This window comes from Phascolarctos cinereus, unplaced genomic scaffold (assembly GCF_003287225.1).
Source record: "Phascolarctos cinereus isolate Bilbo 61053 unplaced genomic scaffold, phaCin_HiC Scaffold_5;HRSCAF=322, whole genome shotgun sequence".
NCBI lineage: Eukaryota > Metazoa > Chordata > Mammalia > Diprotodontia > Phascolarctidae > Phascolarctos > Phascolarctos cinereus.
This window is the reverse complement of record NW_027555958.1, coordinates 132,708,968-132,723,167: the sequence shown is the minus strand read 5'-3', so window position 1 is coordinate 132,723,167 and position 14,200 is coordinate 132,708,968. Positions and strand designations below refer to the sequence as shown.

General features: G+C 37.9%; 1 protein-coding gene across 4 annotated transcripts in view; it reads left to right on the top strand.

Moving 5' to 3' along the window:
* Positions 1-14,200, top strand: part of TPD52L1 (TPD52 like 1) — a 157,049-nt gene that overhangs the window by 123,102 nt on the left and 19,747 nt on the right. For all 4 annotated transcript variants that reach the window (XM_020986977.2, XM_020986978.2, XM_078155163.1 and 1 more), the window contains exon 4: positions 12,140-12,241. In XM_020986977.2, the coding sequence (XP_020842636.1) occupies positions 12,140-12,241 (102 nt within the window). The remainder of the gene's footprint in view (positions 1-12,139; positions 12,242-14,200) is intronic.

Below are 14,200 nucleotides of genomic sequence, written 5' to 3'. Positions count from 1 at the left end.
AAGGAAGGTGTTATTATCATCTCTACTTTACAGATGAAGAAACTGAGGCACATTATGATTAAATGATTTGCATTGAGTCCCATAGTTATCAAGTGTCTGAATCCAGATTTGAATTTTGGTCTTCTGACTCAAAGTCCAGCACTTTATCCACTGTGTCACCTAGCTGCCTTATGAAAGCTAAGCTCTCTATTCATGCTACTAACCACATCCTTTTCTATCTCTAGAAGCTTTGTCTTCAGTCAGTTTTCAGTTGTGTCTGACTCTTCATGACCCCATTTGAGCTTTTCTTGGCAAAGATAACTGGAGTGGTTTGTCCTTTCCTTCTCCAGCTCATTTTACAGGTGAGGAGACTGAAGCAAACAGGGTTAAGTGACTTGCCCAGGGTCACACAGCTAGTAAGTATCTGAAACCAGATTTGAACTCGGGTCTTCCGACTCCAGGCCCAGCATTCTATCCATTATGTTACCTAGCTGCCTAGAAGCTTTACACCTTCTTCAATCCCTCTGCTTCCCTCATCTTCAATTTCTCCTTATCCATTGGCTCCTTCCTCACCACCTAAAATATGCCCAGGTCAATGAAGATCCTTAAATAACTGTCCCTTGACCCCACGCCATCATCCTGTACCTCTTCTCCCTTTCATAGCCAAACTAGAAAAGGTTATATCCACACTTCTAAATTCTGTTAGTGTACCATCCCTTCTCTGTTCAATCTCTTGTAATCTTGCTTCCAACTCAACCACTCAACACAATGATTTATTTATTAACTGTTAAATTTGTCTTTTTTCAGTCCTCATCCTTCTTGACTTCTCTGCAGCTTTTGACTTGGTTGACCATTTCTTCTTCCAGGACATTGAATCCTCCATTGGCTCTCATGACACTATTCTCTCCTGGTTCTTCTACCTGTTCTTTATTGTATTACTTTTTGTAGTTCCTCACATCAAGGGGCCCAAATGTAGCTTGTTAATATTACCTACAGATCTCTCATGTCCTCCTCTTTTATAACTCTGCCCTAGTTTGCTGATTATCATTTCTGCGTTGAAGGTTATGTTGACTCAGTTACCCCTTGTTCCCTTCCCTATTTATCAAACAGTGTTGGGGGAGGCTCTAGTGGGGAAGGAGCCACCGTCTACAATTTCTGGATCACCTGCTCTTTGTCACGTACCCCTACCTGCAGATTGTCACATTCTTGCTACCTTGGGGAGAAACTGAGACTCAAGGGCTTCACCTCTTTTGCTGAGGTGAACCTATCTGGATTACCTTTAAGTTACTTATAAAAGCTGTCTCCATCTTGAAGCCATTGCTGATCTTCAGTGATCAGCCAGTCAGTGTTACCTTGACATACTTATAATAAAAGCCTTTTTAATTCTCTTTGCCCTGAGTTTTGCCTTGTTAATCAGGGTGAAAGCCCAAATGAAGAATTTCCTTTCAACATATACCTGGAGTATTGCAATAGCGTCCTAATTGGTCTCTGCTTTACCTGGTCTCTTTCTACTGTTATTTCATCCTCTATACACTTGCCACATTGATATTCTTAAAACACAGATACTCCTGTATTACCACTGTGCAGAAAACTCTGGCTGCTCTAGAATAAAATAATAACCCTTAGCCTGGCTTTTTAAAACCATCCACAACCTGGCTCCCACCTGCTTTTTCAGTATTTTTTTCATGTTACTCCCCTTTATGCACTCTACATTCCAATCAAACTGGCCTGCTAGATATTCCCATCTTTTGCCTTTGTGCTTTTGCATAAGTGGTCACCTACGTCTGGGATGTTGTCCCTCTTCTCCATCTTATAAATTTGAATACGTTTAGCTCAATATGAGGCCTTTCCTGATTCCCTGGCTCTAATCATCAGGACTTCTTAACTGTTGAAAGTATTTTGTAAATGCTTTGATTTACTTGGTTCAGTACATGGTGTATATCTTTCTCCATGTTCCCCAATAGAATTCTAGTTCTTTGTGTGCTGGAATCGTTTGTTGTTATTGTTGTTTTATAGGGACCTACAATGCCTTTCACCTAATCAGCACTTAATAATAGTTCAATTGAATTAAAATAGTGAAGGATAGATAGAGAAGTAAAGAGGAAGTTGGTCAGTCTAGGTAGGGAGAACAGCCAGAGCAAAAGCATAGCAGTGAGAAAGTGTAGGTCATACTTTGGAAACAAAGAGTTCCCAAATGAGTGACCTAGTATGAAGAGATGAGTTTGTGTTAGAGTAGCGAGAGACTAGAGGCTAGATTTTAGAGAGACTTGGAAATTAGGGTTGTATCGTGTTTGTTGATAGTGGAGAAACCACTGATGATATTTGAACCATAAGCATTTGGAGTGAGATTGATTTAGCAGCAATATTTACAGTTAAGATTTAAAAAAAAGAATTGTAGACATGTTGGGAGACTTTGTAATCATCACCTAAGGTTGATTTGATGAGAACTCACTCTTTGAATGTTGGCAATTAACATAGAAAGGAGTGAATTTTAAAGATATTTTGAAAGAAGCAACTTAACCTAGTGATTGAGTGAAGGGAGGAAGATGCCCCAAGAGGAGAATGATAATACTGTTACAGAAATAAGAAAATCTAGAGTCAGACATTTGCTTTAGAAAAAATGTTTAGTTTTAGATAAGTTAGGTTGGAGGTTCTATAGAACATCAGATGTCTAGTAGGTCTATGTTTTGAACTGAAAATCAAGAGAAAGCCAAGACTCTGAAGTTGGAGATTGGGATTCATCTACAGAAGTGATTGTTGAAGCCATAAGAACAGATGGACTTTTTTGAGGAAGGAAGTCATGCCAAGACAAAAAGAATTATTAAGCACCTATTACGTATACCAGGCACTGTGCTTTAGCACTGGGAATACAATGAAAGATGAAAAAAATCTAGACCAACAGAAGGGACAGATCTTATGCCTCAGGCTTGGCATACACCTGCATTGAGAAGGAAGAAGCCAGTGAAGGAGACAGAAAGTTAGGAAGATAGACAAGGCAGTGTCAGAGCAGCCAAGGAAAAAGGGGAGTGGTGAATAGGATTTAGCTTCAGTGAGAGGTTAAGAAGATAAGAGACTGAGAAACAGGCTTTGGATTTGGTTGTGTTTATCCAAGCATCCTCTGAAGCCCCAGAGAGCACATTCTACTTTCTACTTAAATAAATCCAGACCTACGGTTTCATTGGTGTAGGGTATTGGCAGACAGGCAGGGAGGCTGGAAACAAGCATTTATTAATCACTTACTATGTTCCAGGCACTGTGATTAGCACTGGGGATGCAAATACAAGCAAAAAAGAAAGACAGTCTTTGCCTTCGAGAAGCTTACATTCTACCAGGGAAAGAAAACACACCAAAGGGAGCTGTCAAGGCAGAGGGAAGTCACGGGAGAAGGGGAATGGGGGAAACAGAGAGAATAAGGGTAGATTCTGAGGCTGGTCCTTTATCCACTACACCAGACTGCTTCCCATATGCTTACTGAGGATGATTTCATATGATAAATTAGACAAATGGGATATATTTGTTCTTTGCAGAGATCCAGGGTCAAGCAGGAGGCTGGCATAAGTACCTCAGCCACATGATGGCCACACAGCCTGATGACTTAGGAATCTTCAATTCACAAGCTGCTGAATATTTATATGATGTTTCTAATCCAGTACACAGACTCCAGAAAGATTGTTCCTTGGAGAGATTGTGGGATGGTCTGTGCTCTGGGCTGGGCCTGACTTGGGCCAGTCCCCTGGTACTTTAGGTTCCATATGGGAAGAAAGCAAGACATATGTAGCTCACTCAACAGTTAACAGAAAGAGATTTGCATAGTCATAGCAGGAGAAGGATATTCAAAGATGGGCTTTGAGGACACCTTGAGTTCAGCTGAGCCAGAGATGCTCATCATAATCCACCAGCAAAGTCTCTTAGCTGGTGTGTAATCATAGAAGATGAGGAAGTGACATCAGCATCTGAACCTTAGTCCCCTCAGCAACCACTTCTGAAGGAATGTCTCAATACCTCTGTAAGTGAGGTGACTTTTAGTATGTGTAAGGTAGATTTCTGTTATTCTTTCTTAGAGTCTTCTTTCCCAGGATCCATAGCCATAACAATCTCTATTTCCCAAGTGTTAGATATGAGTGCTCACGATCATCATTGAAAACAGTTTCTACTGCGCAGTCACAATAGATAGATGGATGAAGTAATGTAAAATTGTGAGGCTATTGCTAGCAATGTACCTTCTTTCTCTGTTGCCCTATAAAGCAAGTGGGCACTGGTCAGTGAGTGGGGACCCCCTTAGGGGTGAATGCACAAGCTGGAATGCTGTGCAGGCCTTGATTGGCCCCCATCAAGGCTTGGCAGGAGGAATCTGGTGTTTGCCTCAACTAGCCCTTATTGAGGCTTGAAGGGGATTCGGGGGAGTGTACAAGTTGTGCTTGTCTGAATTGACTCCATCGAGATGGAGGGGTTATTGCGCCCCCTTAATGCTGTCCCCTATAAGAAGGGCTGTTAGGGAACCTAGTAGGAGTTGGTGCTCCCATTATCAGCAAATTCCCTTTGAGAACACTAGACTAGAATAAAGTAAGCTTATTTAACCCCTTATTATGATTCCATTCCGTCTTCCTGTCTGACAGGATCAAATAGAACCTGCTAAAGAGGTGCTAGAAGTCCTCCTGTGTTCCTACCTGAGAAATGACAGTCAGTGTGTTTACCTGTCCAACAACTTCTTAAGGAAAAACTGACCTAACTTGCATGGGTGGAAAGGTTGGGATGTTGTTTCTACTACAATCTACATTCCCAGAAAGAGACAAAAATTTAAAAAACCTATTATAGCCAAGGGTAGAAATTTCATGATAATGATATGGATGAACTGCCATCATAGTGTCTTCCCCCATCTCTCAATCCCACAGCCCCACAACATGTATTTTGCAAGGTACTATATAAGCTTTCTTTTGGTTTTGTCAGACTGATAGTACAGTTTTGAGATGCATATTTAAAGGTCTTGATCTGTATATTACTTTGTCACCTTTTACAGGATTTGGTAGGGCATGATATCCTATCTTGTGAAGTAATTGTATACTTGTCTTGTTTCTCCTATTGTATTATAAGTTCTTCAGGTACAGGCCCCATGTCTTGTTCACCTTATATCCTCTACAGCACTTGTGCCAAACTCAAATAGGAATAGATTTCTTGACTACATATTGATCACAAATTAACATTATCTGTGTTGTAATTTTATTTTGTTAAACATTTCCTATTATATTTTAATCACATTCAGCCGTAGTAAGGAGTTCTGTAGGCCTTGAGTTTGTCACATTTTGCACTAGGTGCTTAGAATGATGCTTTATACATAGCAGGCAGTGTGAATTGGAGTGAGAATATGAACTTTTGAGTCCTGTGGCTACTGTGTGAATAGCGGTTTAACAGAAAACCTCTTTGAGCATCATTTATGTCATCTGGGAAATAAGGATTACTGTGAATAAAGTCCTGTATAAAGGACTATATAAGTAATCATTATTATAGTAGGCACTCAGAAATGTTCATAAACTGAATAAAGTCATTGGTGATTTTGAAGAGAGAATGCCTTCAATAGTATGATGGGGGCAGTAGCCAGAATGCAAGATATAAGTGGATGTTGAAGAAATAGAGGCAACAGGTGGGCTTCTGCCATAAGAAGTTTGGTGGTAAAAGGGGATGATAAATAGATTAACAAGAGCTTAAGAATATAGTAGAGTCTAAGAAAGGCTTTTTAATTTAGTTTAGTTTTGTTTTACTATGTCTTTTTTTTCTTTTTTAAACATCAAAACCAGAACATATGCATAAGTACAGGGAAGGAGCTGACAAAGAGGGACAGATTTTGAGGATTTTTTAAAAATCATTTAAACCAAATTGTACTTATGTAATGTTGTCTTTCTCTTGGACTAAAAGCTCCTGTGGACAGTCTTGTGTTTTATCATCTTTGTAATCAAGCACCCTATTTAAATACATTGCTTACTTTATACTTCCCTCAAAATATTCAGTAAATGAATATTTTATGAAATTGAGTAGCTGGTATCTTTAAACTTTTTGGAAGTTGACACTGAGTAAACACCAGGTAGTGGTGGTCATATCAAATGCACATCATTTCACTCTGTTTGAAGAGTTTGAATCTGGAAGTGCAAGGTTGTTTATTGTTTTTGTGATGTGGTTTGGGGTGCTAGGAACCTTGACAATACGGTTTGGGGTTGCTGGGAACACTGAAATATAAGTGTACAGGGCACGTCTGCCTAAAACAAATTTGACCGCTCAAGACTTCTTTCAGTAAAAGTAGCGAGGTTTATTTGTGACACCAATAGAAATAGGCTAGATTCTAAGTGAATCTGAGTGATTTAACCAGTTAGATTGGTACTTATATGCAAGAAAAGACTGTGAGAAGATCTGGTAGGGATTAAGGCGTTGTGAGTAGCACGGGGTGGACCAGGTGCAACTAGGTGGAATTAAGGAGTATGAAGTCAGCTAATTAAGTAATCAAGGTGCGCTGGGGTGGGCAAGATGCCTCAGGCCAGAGAGTAGATTGTGTGTAGAAAAGTTCTGGGTCCAGGTCCTATCACCCCATCAGTTGTTTTAATAGAATCTATAGGTTTAAGAGTTTGGAAGGACATCTAGCTACTCATTTTACAGATAAGGAGACCAGAAGACAGAAAAGTTAAATGATTTGTCCAGCTATTAAGAGTATGAGATGGGATTTGAACCCAGGTCTTTTGACTCCAAATTCGGTGCTCTATAGATTGTTTTGTTTTAAGCATTTCAAGAAATAGTCTGATATTTTCTTTAGGACTGTAATCCAAAAACCCTTATTTTAACAGGAAACATTTATCAGGGTCTTATGGCTGAAAAAGGAGGCAGATGTGGTACTTAACACCTCCTAGGTAGAGAACTAGATATGTCCATTTCCACAAAAGTTAATCTTTTACAAAATTTTCTCAAAGGTACAATTATAGATATGAGAGAGTGATAGGAAAGATAGCCAGCAATAACTAGCCTGGAAATTGCCTGGTGGGTCCTATCTAAAAAAGCAGAAATTCCTTTCTTAGGGAAAGAGGCCTAGTAGGATTCTTCCTTTTGACATTCAAATAGCTGGTTGATCCTAGCCTCCTGCTTTCAACTGATTAACTATTTCCTAGATTCTAGGAACTATGTGAGTTGTCTAGTACTTTAAAATTAAAATAAACTTTTTAGGGCTTTTACTGAAGTGACTCTAAAATAGCTATTCATTTTATTTTATTATCTCCTCAAATTGTTATGTTTACAAATAATATTGAAATACCATGGGGAGAGAATTCTGGGAATATGGAGGAATAGGTTAGAAAACTTTTGGCCCTCCAATTTCCTCCACAGAAAAAGACATAATATTGCCTCAGAGGGATTGTAGAGCAGTGGAATAAACAAAAGTCTGGGTAAAGTGGTTGTTCTCCAAAGACAACCAAAGAAAGCCCCAGGAAAGACCTCACCTCTTGGGGGCAGAAGTTTGGCCTGAATGCAAACATATCCAAGCCAGCTCTGAGGAATCAACAAACAGGCCCTGGGGGCAGCTGAATGGAGAGTCAACTTTAGCCTTAGAAATTTTCATGTCCCAGACAATATTGGTGTCTGATGGCAGGGTAGGAAAAGATTGAAGGACCGTTCACTGCCCAGGGATGCCAAGCACAGCTGTTGATGACTAGACTAATGCTGACTCTGCCACTGCAGGGGAGAAGGAGATAGCATATACCTGGTGAGTGCAGTAGCAAAGGGGCAGGGACCCTACTTACTGTGGGCACCTGCAGGAGTCCCTGGTTTCAGTTCTGGAGGGACCACAGGGAGTAAGATCATTTGTGGGATAGCATGACTGGGCTTAAGAGTGGAGAGGAGAGCACAAGGTTGAGCCCTAGGACAGACCTCACAAAATAACAGTAAGAAGGACCTGAGGCTTGGGGTATCAGTCCCCATACTTTGGGACTAGAACTTGATTACACTAATAGTTTCAATAAATAAGCAAGCAAAAGAGAAAGAATACAACAACACTGGGGATAGAGAGGATCTGAGTTCATAATCAGAAGAAGATAACCAAGCTAAAACCACTCTTTTCTCAGTCAAATGGTCTGAAGCACAAAAGAGTTCTTGGAAGGACTTAAAAAGGACTTTAAAAATCAAATAAGAGAGATTGAGGAAAAACTTGGGGGGGAAAAAAAAAAGCAATCCAAGAAAATTATGAAAAGAAAGTCAGCCAACTTGAAATAGAGAATCAGAAACTTAAGGAAGAAAATAATTCCCTGAAAACTAGAATTGGGCAAAGGGAAGCTAATGACATTCTAAGACACCAAGAAATAATAAAATCAAAATAATGAAAAATAGAAGAGAATGTGAAACATCTCATCAGAAAAACAACTGCTCTGGGGAATGGATTGAGGAGAAATGATATAAGAATAGTCAGACTACCTGAAAATTACAGTAAAAAAAAGAATCTTGATACAGTATTACAAGAAGTTCTCAATGAAAAATGCCCTGAAGTTCTAGAGCAAGAAGGCAAAGCAGAAATAGGGGAAAAAAATCCACCAATCACCACCTGAAAGAGATCCCAGGAGGAGAACTTATAGGAATATCATAGCCAAGTTTCAAAGCTTCCACATTAAGGAGAAAATATTGGAAGCAACAAGGAAAAAACAATTTAAATGTTGTGGAACTACAATAAGGATTACATAAAATCTAGCAGCTACTATGCTGAAGGACTGTGGGTCTTAGAATACTATGTTTCATAAAGCAAAAGAGCTAATTACAACCAAGAGTAACTTGCCCAACAAAGTTAAGTATAATCCTGAATTTTTAAAAATGGATATTTAATGAACTAAAAGACTTTCGGGTACTTGTTACAAAAACAGCAGAACATAAGGGAAAATTCAACATTTAACACTAGGAGAAAAATAAGGTAAACATGAAGGACTGATTATAAGGGACTCAATAAGGTAAAAATGTTTACTTATATATGAAAATATTATCAGTTCTTTTATGACTGTCTTTTATTTGGGGATTTTGAAAGAAAGGCTTGGGCTGAACTGAGTATGATGAGGTAATTCTTAAAAAAAAACCATAGGGAAAGTTTAAAAAGGAGCAATTATCTCATACAAATGAGACATAAAAGGAAAAATTGATAGAGAAGAAGCTAGTAAGAGAGGGGGTGGGTAGTGCTGAAACCTTATTCTCGTTGGGAATGGGTAAAAGAAGGAACAGCATATATGCTAATATATACATATATACACAGGTGTGTGTGTTTATATATATATATATATACACACACACACACACACACACGTGTGTGTGTGTGTGTGTGTGTGTGTGCGTGTATAGATATAGATGTCTAGAAGGGTATAAAAGTCTTCTAAATTCAGAAAGAAATAAGAGGGCAAGGGAAAAGTGTGAAGGGGAGAGTATAAGGAGGCACTTTTGGAGGGGGTGGGTAGGTTAAGGAATATGAGGGCAAGATAGTGGGTAGAAGTAAAGCAGAAGAGTAAGGAGGGAAGAAGTAGGGTGAGAAAGGATAGTGAGGAAAAATGGGAAGGAGGAAAATATACAACAAATAATTATAGCTTAGAAATTAAATGAAATGAATCTACTGATAAAGTAGAAATTGATAGATTAAAAATTTGAATTCAACAGTATGTTGCTTTCAGGAAATGCTATAAAAATGAGACACACAAACATAAAGGTCAGGAGTAGAATTTATGTTAAAAAAAAAAAAAGCAGGGGTAGTAATCATGATCTCAAACAAAGTTAAAGCTAAAATAGATTTAATCAAAAGTGAAAAATAGGGAAATTACACTGTGTTGGCCATCTTATTCAGTATTGTTTTAGATCATTTAAAATAACTAGACAGTATAAAATACCTGAGAATATACCTACCAAAACAGACACAGAAACTATATGAACATAAATATAAAATAAATTAAGATCTAAATAATTAAGTAATATGTAGTGCTCATGGGTAGGTAAAGCCTATATAATTTTTAAAATTGACAGTTTTACCCAACTCATCTATTTTATTCAATGCCATCCCAATTAAATTACTAAAAAACTATTTTACTAAGTTAGAAAAAACAACTAAATTCATTTGGAATAACAAAGTCAGGAACTTCAAAGAAATGGGGTGGGTGGGGGAAGGGGAAAGGAAGCAGATTAGATTACTGTCAGACCTTAAACTATATTATAAGGTGAGAGCATTGAAGTATAAAGTGGATAATTTTGATTATTTTAAATTAAAATTTTCTTGTATAAATAAAACTTATGCAGCCAAGAATAGAAGGAATGCAGAAATGGGGGGAGGGGAGCTTTCACAAACAATCTCTCAGATAGAATGTGACTGGATTGGAATATTGCTGTGGTGTAGGAAATGATGAACTGGTTGATTTAGAAAAACATGAAAGATTTGGACTTATGAAGGAAGATGCTATCCACTTTCAGAGAAACAGATGACAAGTGGAAATAAACATGGTATGGTCTTACATATATGTGTATGAGTATATAGGTGTATACATGTATATGTTTATAGATATGTCTGGGTGTGTGTATATATGTATATGTGTGTGTATATGTATGTGCATATATGTATATGTGTGTATGCATACACATATATATATATACACACACACACATATGTGTGTGTGTGTGTGTATGTGTATCTATATATATATCTCCATACTTAATTATAGCCTTCTGAGGGGGGAATAAAGTAGAAAGTACACAGCAGAGAACAAAAGAAAATCTACAAAGAAGCAAAGAAAAGCTGGACAGCTTTGAAAACAATGTGTAGCATTTATTATATAGGTTTTCTTGAAATGGAAATTGTTTTATATTGAATCCTGTCTTATGTTCTGCTGTATAAATGGCAATATTTTTTTCTTTTCTTATTTTGTATTTAAGTTTAAAATTAATTTTAAAACTTACAAAAAAGGAAAAAAAGACCCTGGGAATCATATATTATTAGCCCCATCAATACTTAGGAGGTATCGCTCAGTTTCATGAAAAGAATATTGGATTGGGATTCAGAAGACCTGAGTATGACTCTTGACCTTATGCCACTTACTGCCTGTGTAACCATGAACAATTCTGTTAAACTGTCTTGGGCCTAATTTCCTCATCTTTAAAATGAAGGGGTTGGATTAGGTGATTTCTAAGGTCCCTTTGACCCTCCAGATCTGTGAAACCATGGTCTTAAATAGGGAGATAGGAAATTAAAACAACCTGAAGTTAGTTAGTTATATAGGACTGTGGTGTCAAACTCAAATAGAAATGGGGGCTAACCCATAAATAAGGATCCCTGAGGGCCTATACCAATTTAGAAAACCACATCTTAACATTCTGTGGTGGGGAGGGGTTGTATTTTTATTTATTTTGTTAAATATTTTCCATTTACATTTTAATCTGGTTCAAACAGCTCAGGAAGCACATGTGCAAAATGCTTATTTGACAGCTCTGATGTAGGTGATTCTTCAGGTTCCAGCTTAAACTTTCTTGCAGGTCGGATATGGACACCCTAGACTTTTTTTAAAGAAAGTAGTGGTTAACATCTTGATTTTCTTTATCAGAGGTGGAGACTTCAAGAAATTTAGTTTATGCCCACCCTGTATCCAGCCATGCAAGGCAAATGGTTTATCCTAGTTTATAGCTGCTGAGTATCTTTGGGCAATCTATTCTTATCAGTCTGACTGGTAACGTAGGTTAAATAACTAAACTCATTTTGTCTTGCCAAGTTACTTTTACACAAATTAAAAGCCTAACTGAAATTTCCCATTAGGCACCTACCTTTTCTGGTTCCTAGATATAGCTAACTTAGACTAATACCTTAGAAAGTCCATCTACAGTGAGTGGTTCTTGAACCTTTTTGCATGCAGAACAGATTGCTTTTAAAACACATAAGCTCCCATTTTTGTGAGTCCCATGTTTACTGCTGTGGTATTCCAAGGCCTGGTTTTCACCTTATGTGAACAACAGTCAACCAACCATCCCTGGATGATGAATAGGAATATCTACTTCTATGGATTATCTGCCTCCTAAATCTATAATACACTAGAGACAACTTTCCAAATAAGGATCTGGGAGTCGCATAAAGGTTATACTATTTGTTATCTTAACTGAGTTATTTATTGCTGCTTTCTTGTATTTCTAGCTACAAGAAAACACATGAAACTCTGAGCCATGCAGGGCAAAAGGCAACTGCAGCTTTCAGCAACGTGGGCACAGCCATCAGCAAGAAGTTTGGAGACATGAGGTACTTCTAGATTGAATGAGTTTTGGACTTGGCTTTGAAAAAAGGGGGGGGGTATTATTCACTTCACAGTTAGCTGGTCTTCCTTCCCTTGATATGTAATGTCTGCCAGTAGCCACTGCTAGTGCATGAGAAGTGGTTATTCCCTGAGGTGTGTGCTACCTTAGGAAAAGTGAGTGAGCCCATGGCAGAGGGAGTTCCTTCCTATGCTGCAAGTCTCAGTGGAAATCAGAGACATTCTAGACATTTGTAATCATTACTATTGAGAGCAAAGTAGGAGGAATTTCCTGTTCAGACACCACATACTAGGAAAGGCTTAATTACTATAATCTTAACATTGAAAACAAAATGTGTGAAGTGGAATCTACCTGGAAAGCTGCAGCCTGTGTAGCAGCCTAATCTTTAACTGATAAATCCTGCCACATCTGGGCAGGGCTGCTCATTCATGTTGAAAATATCTGTTGATTCTTAGTAGTGAAAATCAGTCAGAACTAGTTTCATCAAAGCAAGACCCTTCAATCTTAGATTTGTATTTCCTTTGTTGTATTAGTACTATTGAAAAGTTCTTCAGTGACAGAATTATGCATATATGTGTATATCTGCATATATGCATTGTATATGTATGTATATCTATATCTATCTAAACATTTACATAGTGCCCTGCACTGTGCTATTAATTTTTTTTTAAATCATACTCTGATGCTAAATAGAGAGGCAGCAAAGCATAATGGATAGAGTTCTGGGCTTGGAGTCTAGAAAACTTGAATTCAGATCCTGCCTCATATACTTCCAGTTGAGTGACCATAGACCAGTCATTTACCTTCTGAGCCTCAGGCTCTTTTCTAAAAAAATAAATTATAGAAGAGCTGTGAACTGCAGTGGTAGAGGCATTCTGCCTACCAAGGATTCCCATACCAATGAAATCACAGACTGATCATAGCATTATAGATTTAGAGCTAGAAGGGGCCTCAGGCCATCTACCCTCACTGTCCCCAGTCACACAAATGAGAAAACAATCAATCAGCAAGCACTGATTAAACACCTTGTTTGTGCCAGACACTGTGCTTGGTACTGGGAAGGTAGAGACAAAAATGAAACAGACCCTGTTCGCCAGAGCTTCCCTTGCATTTGATGAGAGAATATGTATATATGTGTGTCTGTGTGTATCTCTGTATGTGTCTCTTATGTCTGTTTCTCTCTCCATATATTTATGTATATATACATATGCACAAATATGCATATGTATGTACACACATGCATGTATGCATATACACATATATGTATATACAGCATGCATTTTGTCTCCCTGTGTGTATGTATACATGTACATATATTTGTGTGTGTGTGTGTGTATATATATATATATACATATATATATATGTATATATATGTATATATATATGTATATATATATATATATATATATATATATATACATATATATACATCTACGTGTGTGTGTGTGTGTGTGTGTATGTATATATGCACACAAGAAAAAAACAAGATAGTTGGAGGGGGCACTATCAGTTTATAGAAAATAGGCTCTGCAAAAGTGTCGGGTACATAGTAAGAACTTAATAAATGCTTGTTGATTGACATAAGTGGCTCATGAAGATAAAGCTAGGATTCACAACCATAGCCCAGGACTCCACATTCAGCCATCCTCCCCATTTTCTTTTCTGTGTTCCCTTAATCTGTCGGTTTCCACAAGTCTACAGATACAGTTGCTTGTTCTGCCTGATGATAAATTAGATAGAGGAAAGGAATGAAGGAAAAGCAAGAAAAGAGACAGAAATGGAATAAAAGATGAGTTCTTTCCCCTTTTGTATATATTTCAAACTTTACTCCTCTCACCGACACCCCTCCTTCTGTTGATGGTGGTTGTGGTATTCACTTGTTTTCAGTCCTGTCCAACTCTTCATGACCTCGTTTGGGGTTGTTTTGGCAAAGATCCTGGAGTGG